Source organism: Pygoscelis adeliae, unplaced genomic scaffold (genome assembly GCF_000699105.1).
Source record: "Pygoscelis adeliae isolate BGI_AS28 unplaced genomic scaffold, ASM69910v1 Scaffold36, whole genome shotgun sequence".
In the NCBI taxonomy this organism is placed as follows: domain Eukaryota; kingdom Metazoa; phylum Chordata; class Aves; order Sphenisciformes; family Spheniscidae; genus Pygoscelis; species Pygoscelis adeliae.
Genome location: NW_008824934.1, coordinates 4,332,816 through 4,342,910, shown reverse-complemented (window position 1 = coordinate 4,342,910; position 10,095 = coordinate 4,332,816). Strand labels below are relative to the sequence as shown.

Genomic DNA, 10,095 nt, shown 5'->3' with positions numbered 1-10,095 from the left:
TTTCCCTTTAGGGAATTCCATCACCCACCACGTTCTCTGCAGTAATTAAGAGAGCACTGAAGGGAAACAGTGTTGTTTTTCTCTTCTTCCCACACTATCTGCTTTGCTGCAGGTACTGATGTGTGAACATGTTGAGTTCACTGTCAAGCCAACCCGCTTTATTCCTGCAAGGACAGAAAGTCTCCATTAGGTGAATAAAACAGCTCTTCTCAAGCCAATCTGAAAGAAGCACGACTAAAACGAGTAAACGGCAAGCATGGAGAGGAGTGCCAGAGATACATTCCAAAATGCTGCTACCATTCCTCGCCCTTCCTCAGGTCAGGAACACTTGCCCGCTAACAATCCCTAGGCTTTGAGGTTCAAACCGAGACCTCGGTCACAACTTCACATTGATCTTACTGTGTAGATAAGGAGTGTTTGAAAAATTCTTCCTGACAGCCTTTGCAGGGTGAAGGTAAACATCAGACAACTGTGTACAAAGGCGAGGGTCAGAGTTTTTGCATAATTTTATAATAGCCTGAAGGAGTTTGTAGGAGTAGAGGACTGTATGTTTTGATAAATGGAAAGGAACTGTAATTCCAAACAAACAAAAACCAAGAAGGAAAACGTGTTTTGTGAGACACAAGATATAAACGACTGTCAACAGTACATGGGAAAGTACATAGTGAAAGGAAACACGACTCGGTCTGATGTCTGCACATCAAACACTATGACGGAAGATACACCCTCATCTGAGCATCTTGAGGCAATCACATAAAAAGCAATTGCATGCAAACGTCTGTGTATATGGGATAACGAAATCTCACCTGAGCAGTTTTGCTTTGCTCTGCAGTGAATCCAGAACTTCGATTTTTTTATTCATGGCAGAAATTTCCTGCTCAAGATTCTCCCGTGTGACATCCACTTGCTGACACAAATGAGCAAACGTTCCAGCAAGCTCCCTGTGAAACAAGGAGAATAGTTGGATACGACAAAAAGTAAGATCAAGCAGCAAATTCAAGGAATAAATGCCTTTGATGTATAGTGATGATGACACTGACTCAGATGTTTATCTTTCCACTTCAGCACAAGAATATGTTAGAGCATCAGAGCAACTTGATTTGAGAGACGGAAGTACATTAAGACTAATACTACATCAGTGATTCAAAAAACTGTTAATACTCTTTTAACACACATGTATCATTACACATTTTTAAATCTGGAATTCAATATGCAGACTTACCTTGTTTTAACAAGGAATATAATTTAAAAAAAAAAAACCAAACCAAACCAAACAACAGAATTTAGGTAGGGTTTTAGCTGAATATAGGCAACTCACTGTTGGACTTGGTGGCTGCAATTAGAACCCGTATAACTCACGATGAGCTGCAATTTCTCACCAGCATACTCTACAAACTGCCGTTTGAAAGCTCTCTCTTTTGCTTTTGTGGTCCAGGTGAGGCGCTCATATACATAAAGGAGCCCATAAAGGCCAAAAGAGAGAGCAATCAGTCTCCAACCCACAGCCTTCCAGACCTAAAAAAAAGCACAAGGAAAAACAAATGACACAATCATCATCTAGGAATGATGCTAACTCCTAACAATGGTGCACAGAGCATTGCACTTATATTTTAGGCACATGAAAATGAGCCAGACAGATGACCCTGACGTGCAAGTGGTTTCATTGGTCAGACAGCTTACTACGCATGTCCAGTCTACAAAATAAAAATACCTAACTGAAATTATTTGTGTTCTGTATTGGTTAACTTTTCCAGCACATTTAAATTACAGCTGCAATTGCAAACAAACTTTGTCTGGTTCACAGAATCCCTGTTTCTGAAGTAAAAGATGTTTTTAAGCAACCATCTCCCCTTTGAGGAGTCATCCACCCCTAGACACTGTGACACAAGAATAGCATGTAGGTATGGAAATGGCACTACAGAAACTTAGATTCTTCCTGCAACAGGAACTAGGGTTACCATGCAACTTGAGTTAGATCTCTTACGCTTCCGCAGTTTGGGGAGATCTGAGATTCAAAACATTCATTATTTTGAAAAGACAGAAAAGCAGGAAGTGCTGATTTTCTCTGAAATTAGTATCTAAAATTAAGCGCACTCTTCCCTTTCCAGGAAGGAAGACACACACGATCAGAAGCTCTTGGTAGCTATTTCTGTCCTGATTCCTCTGTAAACATGATAAGAAAAATACCAAATTTTCTTTTATTCTAACAAAAGAATAAAAGACTATTTAATGCTTTTATAACATACTTCGAAGGGTTATCTTCACGACAACCCTGGCTCCAAGCCTAACTATTATGCAAAATAAGCTCAATATTTATACTCAAATAGAAGATCAAAGGAGAAAGCATTTCACTATCCGTGAACAGCAAATATCTACAGGACTCAGCAGTGCAAGCAAGCACTTTTCAACTCAGTGCTTCAACATTATTTATATAAATGCCGCTCAGATTGCCAACGCACCACGCCACCAACCACGATGATCCCCATGGAAGTTCGGGAAGTTAATGAGGCCAGTCCAGTCACCATTGACACCATGAGCTCTTCTTGGGTCATAGAGCCCTGAGGCAAAGGAGGCAGACTGGGATTTGCCGGTGTTAAAGGGCGTTGAACCTAATTAGAAGAGCAGCGACACAACAAAACAAAAACAAAGTACAGAGTAAGAGAAGGCAAGCCACTGCCCTTCCCACCAAAAAGATTTCAGCAGCCACTGAAATGATATCACTGACCACTCAACGAGGTATCTTACCTGGTCATTATAGCCCATCAAGGCCCGACGACCATTCTTTGGTCCCAAAAACCTGTTCACCAGCATGGTCCATCCAAGAGAGAAATGGAATTCTATGTCCTCTTGGAAGTCGGCACAAAGCTTGTCACAGTTCAGATCATAGCTGAGCATGAAGCACTGTCGGGGAATTAACATGTCTATCTGGCCCCGCAAAGAGACTGGGAGAAGGGGTTTTAAACCATCTGCACAGACAGAAAATAAAAACATTCAAAAAACAGCTATTAAGTTCACAAGAATTAGCCAGACTTGTATCTGTAATCAGGGTGGTTATGGGTTGTTCCACCCTCCCACAGTTATTTTCCTTAGTACGTTAAATTTCCTAAAGCCAAGCATGTTGCAAAGCGAGAGATACATCACGAATTACTGTTTCACTCTTAGTTCTTCAGATCAACTCATAAGGAAGTCTTTCCATGGACCCTCTCAAATCCTTACCGGTAGCTACTGAAGTTTACAGTTTAGCAATAGCTTGGAAAACAGAATCTGAAGGCCAGTTCTAAAAGTGTTTAGGCACCATACTCCCTATTAACGCTTATATTCAGACAGGCACCTAGTTACAAGTCATTCACATTTCATTAGGATCTTGGTCTGAAAACCTCTCAAGTTTTCAAAGTTGCAGTCCCACTCGGTCATGAAGGATTAAGCTGATGGTATGTATTCATTAGCAAATCACTGCACGAGCTCAGACACAGAGTGGAAAAGGCAAGAGTAACTAGTCCTCTACACAACAGCATTGCTAATCAAGATGGAAACTAAGATGATGCCAGCTGCACATCAGCCATGAGATAAAAGAGAAACCCAGAACATCTTCCTAGTTATTTTGCATTACAGTTAAAGGAAAAAGAAAGAGAAATATTGCTTGCTGAACTGACCTATCATTTCTTGTTGCATTGTCTGCAGGGAAGCTGTGATTGCATTGGAGCAACGATCTGACATGTTACGGCCCAGGCCTTCCTCAATGTGTTTATGCAGCTCCTGACAAAGAAAGAAAGGGTAATTAAGCTTAAAATAAACATAGGTGAGATGCAGGCTGCAGGTGCTAGAGCTTGCCAGTTAAAAAAACCCTCCCAGAACAGGAGCATGCATTCTGCCTGCCCGCTGTTCTAACATTAGTTTCATTTTTTTCCCCTGTTCTTCAGTGAAGGAGAGGAAAAAGCAAATCAAGAAATCTCACATGTACTCTGTAGTCTAGGAAAAGTTGTGTTTGATCTATACAATGTGATAAATCATACATGTATCAATTTATCACTGAGATTATTAAAAAAAAACCTATTTCTTCCTTTTTTAAATAGATTTTTTTTTTTTTTTTACTTTTTACAGAAGCTATCCAAATGCAAGAGACATTCTAACGAAAAATTTTTCACAATATGAAAAGCTTAGCTCATATCCTAGTTGGAAGAACGTTAAACATGTCAAAGAGCTGGCATAATTACTGACTCAGAGCAAAAAAAGGCCTCTTTAAATTGCTTAAGCAATCTGTAAGAAGCAAACATCACTTACACTCTTGTAAACTTTAAGAACTACTTGAGATGGATGGAAGTCTGCTTGGTATTCATCTACCAACACTGAAAGCCGTCTGATTTCTTCTGCCATTGCATTTGACACCTAGAGAAACAGCAGAGGACAGAGTTTCTATATATTCTGTCCTAGGGAGGGACGGAAAACCACCACTGAAGACATGCATTTCTTAGTAAGCACTACTGAAGACTAGGCACTATGATTGTACATGCGGCCATTGTGTGCCAACTGCAAAATGCAATATTGGTGACTTGCAAACAAAGACGCTGGTTGGGAAGTATGTAGAACTATGCTCTGTATAACAATGCAGACAGAAAAAGACTGAGGCAATATAAGACTTCTGAAAAATGAATAGGCCTTTTCTATATATTCATCATAATAAAAATGGCATGCTACTATTGACAGAGAGACGACTGACATTATTCTAGATTGAAACAATAAGGAAACTTATCTGAAACATTTTAGCATTTTAGAAAGCATTTGAGACTGAAATATAGTAGCAAGAATAATTCAAACGTTAATCAAAGTCTCGTTTATTTAAAGCATCTTATATGAGTGTCTCTGAAAGTTTCCCCCAAGTATTCTACTTTTCATTTTATTACCTCAAGGGAAAAAAAAAGAAAAAAAAAAGACTACTTCTGAAAGCATTTCATCTCTTCCCATCTGTAACTCCCACATTTCTAGCACTTCAAACTTTTGTCAACACTTTGCATTTTTCCCACCACGCTGGTAGCTGTTTCAGATAACCTCCTCTTCTGCAGCCACTCCTCCTTACCTGCCTCTCAACTTCTTCTGTGATCTGTTTTATTTTCCGCTTGTAGTCTTGAGTAAGGAGCTCCAGCTGTTTGTCAATAAAACCTAAACGTTCCTGTCGTTCCTCTCGCATTTCCAGACAGTAAACTCTGGTGGAAAAGTAATGCCCATCAAAAAGCCAGATACATGCATTTTTGATCTACAAATATAATTTGAATTCCAGAAACAAGAAAGATTCTCCTGCCCAAGAACAAAATGTATCAGTATCTACAATATATTACATACACATGGCACAGGACAAAAAAGAGGTTCTTCTCCCAATACTTTCACAATTCACTAGAACCAAAAATACCAGTACATGTCCTTCCCACTCCCAAACATGCTGTATTCTGCTTTGCATTTTAAATGCTCATATTCCCTCAAATTTCTCCCAGAATACGAGCTTCAGTTATGCAAGCACCAAGCATCAGCTCTCCTCACCGCTGTTCTTGGGCAGCAATATGCACCGAATCCATGATGAGACGAACATCTTCCGCAATCTGCTTTGCTCTCACCGTATGCTGCTCAAATTTTGTTTTTACTGCTGACTGTGAGATACATTCCTGTATACAAAAGGCAGCCAAGATTAGCAGCAGGCAGAAGCATACTAACGCAACTTCTCCTTCCTGCCTAATCTATTTCCAAAATGTGGTCCCACTCCACGTTTATAAACTCTAGTCCCCAGCCTTTCAGGAGTAAAATCTAAACAGAAGGTTAGCACACATAATGCTCACCTCAAATCTTCTCTCGAAGTTCTGAAACTCAAACATTCTTACTTGAAATCCATCTGCCAATGCTCCACCTGAGAGAAGGAAAGTACAAAACAACCACTTCAGTTTTGAGAAAGCAATCAGATGTTGGACATCAGGAAATGCTCCTGCTTTACCTTGAAGCCAATGCAAAAGTGCTGCTAAGTCACCTCTTTGTTTTTGACTGCTCTATTAATAACCTGACCCACCGCAATTTTATCCATTTTTTGGAACAAGATATTCTCTATTTTCTTCCCTATAAGAAAATGCAAAGTTTCTGTTAGCTTTCCTCACCTCCTTCTGGCATCCCTTGAGCCCTCTGAATCCTGGCATTCAGCACTTCTTTTGCCGACACAAAGAAAATTCGATCCCCTGCCTGGGCTCGATCCACCACACCCAGCTCATCTACCAGGAAACTGGTACACCGCTCCATGTGCTGTCGACGCACCTGAGGGATAAACAGGATAAACCCCACATGCAGTTAAATCCACTTTACGCTCCATCTCTTAAAGGTTAGACCAGACACCCAGAAGCCCTCTGCTGGTCTAAGCTACCAACGCAAAAGAATAAGAAAAAACAACTTTGCTGTTTTACAGAATCTTCCAGAGGTTATCTAAGTGACCTAACTTCAAAAGGCCCCTGTGAAACTCTTGATTTGCAGCTCAGAAATTTCAAGAGGCATGTCCTGATCACTAGTCTATATTCCCTCTAGTCTCCACACTATGGTAATAAAAGTCCAAACTGTAAAACAATCACATACAACGCTTTATGACTCTACCCGCAAGGACAAGAGTCAAAATGGACTCTAGAACATCCATGCAAAGAGAAGGCATTTAAACACATCACAAACCTCTTCCATGTATTCTGGTTCAGAGGCAGATGCATCCCAGCGGTTATTTAAAATAAATATATTGGGTCGAGACAGACGTTCATTCACCTTGTGAAAGAACTGTTTCTCCTAAGCAAAAGGAACAAAACCTCTTAAGATGAATACGTCAAATTTTTTAACTTTTAGCCAAATTCACTGAACAAGTGGACTTGAACATACAGTTTGCATCAACGTTGATTCAGAATTTGCCACCAGGACAAATACGTCAGCATCTAGGCAGAATTTGTCAATCCAACTGTCCAACTCTGTGGTTACATCAATGCCAGGGCTAGCAATAAAAAGAGAAGAGACATTACTATGCTGTGGAAACAGCAAAAATAGAATTAAAAAAGTTAATAAGAAAAGTGTTTCAGCTTTTCAGGGCATTAATTTCCCACGTCTGAGCTACACTGTCCTGAAGTGACACAGAGTACAGACTAAAAGGAAGTACCAATCAAGAGAAACTCTGACCGCTAACTACAGCAAAGGACTTTAGTCACTGTCATAGATTAAAACAGGGTCAATTTCCTTGATGTTTGTCAAATTTGTATTTGAAGACATTTCTGTAATTAACCTGTGATAAGAAGGAAAGGAAAGAAAGATATTTCTCACCTGTCCATCAGCACCAGGTCATCCTTTAAGAGAGGACATTTGGAATTGGGCCACATTACACTGACTAGGCTGCCAGCGTTCAGAAGTTCATCCTGATGAAGGGCATGAGCCAGCTGGTTTACTGTCTATTAAAAAGATGGATAATTTATAACATATCCTGTATGCTAAGACCCATTAACACAATTATCTCCCCTTCAGGGCTGTTCACAGACAATTTAAGATACAACCCAACTCCAAATAACTTTCTCCCTGGGAGGTTTTCCACATAAAACTTGCTTGAGTCTCCTAGTCAAAATGTAACCGCCTAGTGAGAGTTTATGAGAAATTTTCCTGTCAAGAAAGGCTACTAAGGAATTATCAGGCAGTCTGTGCCTTCTATCAGTCATTCAGAGCTCAGAACTTCCCGAGTCATCGTTTTGGTTCCCTGCTACCACTAGCAAATAAAACATATAATCTTTTTCATAAAATGAACAAGTTCTGTCCTGTAACTTGCTCCTTTCCTACATCTAACAAAAACCTGTTCTTTGTCTCGACTCCCTTAATGATTAAATTCCTTAACTATGAAATTTATTCATAGTGCTTCAATTTTCTTGTTCCTTCCCTTTTCTGGCACTGCTGAAGAGCTCTTCTCCTTTATCTTATGCTTAAGGAAATTGTACCTTAACACTCTTCTTCTCCTCTGAGCCTTCAGTAAGCAGGAAAGCTTCGTGTCCATCTGTCCCTTCTACACGCAGGAAACAATTAGTGGTGTGTCCAATTCCTGAAGGAAGGACTTTGTCCCATAGCATGGCATTTATCACAGTGCTTTTCCCATTGCTTGTCCTGAAGTCAGATTAAAGAATGGTATAGCTAGGCTTCTGAGATTCAGGTATACTCGTTTCGGTATTACAGAAAGCAAGTTCTCTAAACCCAAGCAGTATCAGAAGCATTAACAATTTCGGTGCCATAGGCAACTTACAAAAAGACTTTTCTATTTCCTTATTTTAAGAATTCTTCCAAATCGAAGAATTTGCTACAGTATGTTTCCAATTTACAAGAGGACTAGTACCAGGGACATGCACGTTACAAGCAAAAGCTGGAGCACTAGTGTTTCTATAAATATTTTTTACTGGCTACAATCCTAAAGGTGCCAGTTGCTTTACTGAGTGGGGAGCGTAGCCAACACAAGCACGTGACTCACCTTCCAAAAAAAGCAACTTTCATGTGTCGTCTTGCCAACACTTCACTAATGCCACTGACTTTTGACAGGTAGCCTTTGACTTCCAGTACCTGCTCTTCTGTGGTGACAGGATCAAGCTCTATATTCTTGTGTGTTTCTAAAATCAAAATACATCATGCCTCTGAATTCCCGAAGTCATCTGTCTCAGTACTGGGTGAAACACCTCTTCCTGATGTAACACATGTAACTAAATGTTTATTTGTGTCCCAAAGACCATGTGGGTAATCTTGACACATGCAATTACACCCTGAGGCAGTTTTGCATAAGCTTTTATCAGCTGGTCTCTTTTGTGTATCTAATAACCATTCTCATCCTTAGGACTGCCTTAAACAAAACACAGCCAACACTTCAAACACTCCAACACCCTTAAAAAAAAAAGAATCTTCTGTGTCTTAAGCTGTTAAAGCCAATTATTGGCATACACTACATGCCACTAGCAATGACATGTCTAGGCAAGAACATTGAAAGAATTATAGGCAAAAAACCTGAAGAGTCTTGTATCGTTTATTAAAAAACTCCCAAACAACATAAAAACCAAGCATAACTCACTAACTAGCTCAGTTTCCTAATGTGTGAACTTGTCAGCTTTAAAATATAAACCCTGAACTCCACCTAAATTCAATAAAATAATTTTCTGTTCTTCTTATAAATATTGATATATAAACAGACACGTATATATGAATAAGCACAGGTCTAGCAGCGCCATTTAACTGAATGAGGGGTTTTGGGTGTGTGTTTGGGGGAATTGTATGTGGGCGAAGCACTGTTACATGCTTGTAGTTCAAGAATTCAGCTTACCTTCCAGGAACGAGGAGCTCTCATTGATGTATGCAGCCAACTGTTCAAAGATACCATTGATTTTCTTCTTTGCAGTGACAAAATGTTTAAGCGGAGAAGCATTTACCTCAGCCATGTGTCTTTTATCCTTCTTCACTGCAACTATTGACTTGGAACGAGTAAACAACAGGGACATTGCGCTACAGGGAATAATCCTGTAAATAAAGGTGGCTCACCAAGTGCCAACAGCTGTCCAACTAAGCATCCTACCAAGAACTAGACAAATACACATTTTAAAAACAAGTGTCTGTGTTTCACAAAGAAATTGTTCCACTTTCTACAACTGGAAATTACTCATACATCAGAAATGAAAAAATTCATCCTTCCTCCTCCCTTCCAATAAACAGGCCCCCACCGATCACTTTTCCCCTTCCTCCGCTTACTTTCAGGATGAATTACGTTTTCACAAGTCAGGCATGATCAGCTCGAGTCCCTCTTGAACATGAACGACTGCAATTTTCCTGTCTTCTCCCTCGCCCTGGCCAGACTCCGTCCCGCAGCTCTTTCAGTGACGCCGAGTCCAGCCTGTCCCCGTCCCTGCGGCAGAGGGACCAGGGGATGAGGGACACAGGCTGCCGAGCTCCCTGATCGGCCAGGCCCTGCTCCCCCGCCATCCCAGTGCCCGGGGGATGCGCTGGGCAGATGCTCCGAGCGGCCACCGTCGCCTTCTCCTCAGACCTCAGGGGGCAGGCGAAGCAAAGGGCGGGAAGCGCCCCTCT

The 10,095-nt window shown here is 40.6% G+C and overlaps 1 protein-coding gene across 2 annotated transcripts in view; it reads right to left on the bottom strand.

Moving 5' to 3' along the window:
* The window catches only part of MFN2 (mitofusin 2), a 12,753-nt gene extending 2,848 nt beyond the window's left edge, over window positions 1–9,905 (bottom strand). The window contains exons 1-18 of one of the 2 annotated variants that reach the window (XM_009325225.1): window positions 9,760–9,905; window positions 9,338–9,531; window positions 8,501–8,636; window positions 7,980–8,142; window positions 7,321–7,445; window positions 6,889–6,997; window positions 6,691–6,798; window positions 6,135–6,288; window positions 5,826–5,893; window positions 5,533–5,654; window positions 5,075–5,201; window positions 4,282–4,386; window positions 3,654–3,756; window positions 2,746–2,966; window positions 2,460–2,609; window positions 1,319–1,515; window positions 807–941; window positions 1–164 (exon numbers count right to left, since the gene is read on the bottom strand). The exon at window positions 1–164 is cut by the window's left edge and continues 2,848 nt beyond it. In XM_009325225.1, coding sequence (XP_009323500.1) covers window positions 95–164; window positions 807–941; window positions 1,319–1,515; window positions 2,460–2,609; window positions 2,746–2,966; window positions 3,654–3,756; window positions 4,282–4,386; window positions 5,075–5,201; window positions 5,533–5,654; window positions 5,826–5,893; window positions 6,135–6,288; window positions 6,691–6,798; window positions 6,889–6,997; window positions 7,321–7,445; window positions 7,980–8,142; window positions 8,501–8,636; window positions 9,338–9,512 — 2,268 coding nt within the window. In that variant the 5' untranslated portion in view covers window positions 9,513–9,531; window positions 9,760–9,905 and the 3' untranslated portion in view covers window positions 1–94. The remainder of the gene's footprint in view (window positions 165–806; window positions 942–1,318; window positions 1,516–2,459; window positions 2,610–2,745; window positions 2,967–3,653; window positions 3,757–4,281; window positions 4,387–5,074; window positions 5,202–5,532; window positions 5,655–5,825; window positions 5,894–6,134; window positions 6,289–6,690; window positions 6,799–6,888; window positions 6,998–7,320; window positions 7,446–7,979; window positions 8,143–8,500; window positions 8,637–9,337; window positions 9,532–9,759) is intronic. The other variant, XM_009325226.1, reaches the window with a different exon arrangement.
* Between the last annotated feature and the right edge of the window lie 190 nt (window positions 9,906–10,095).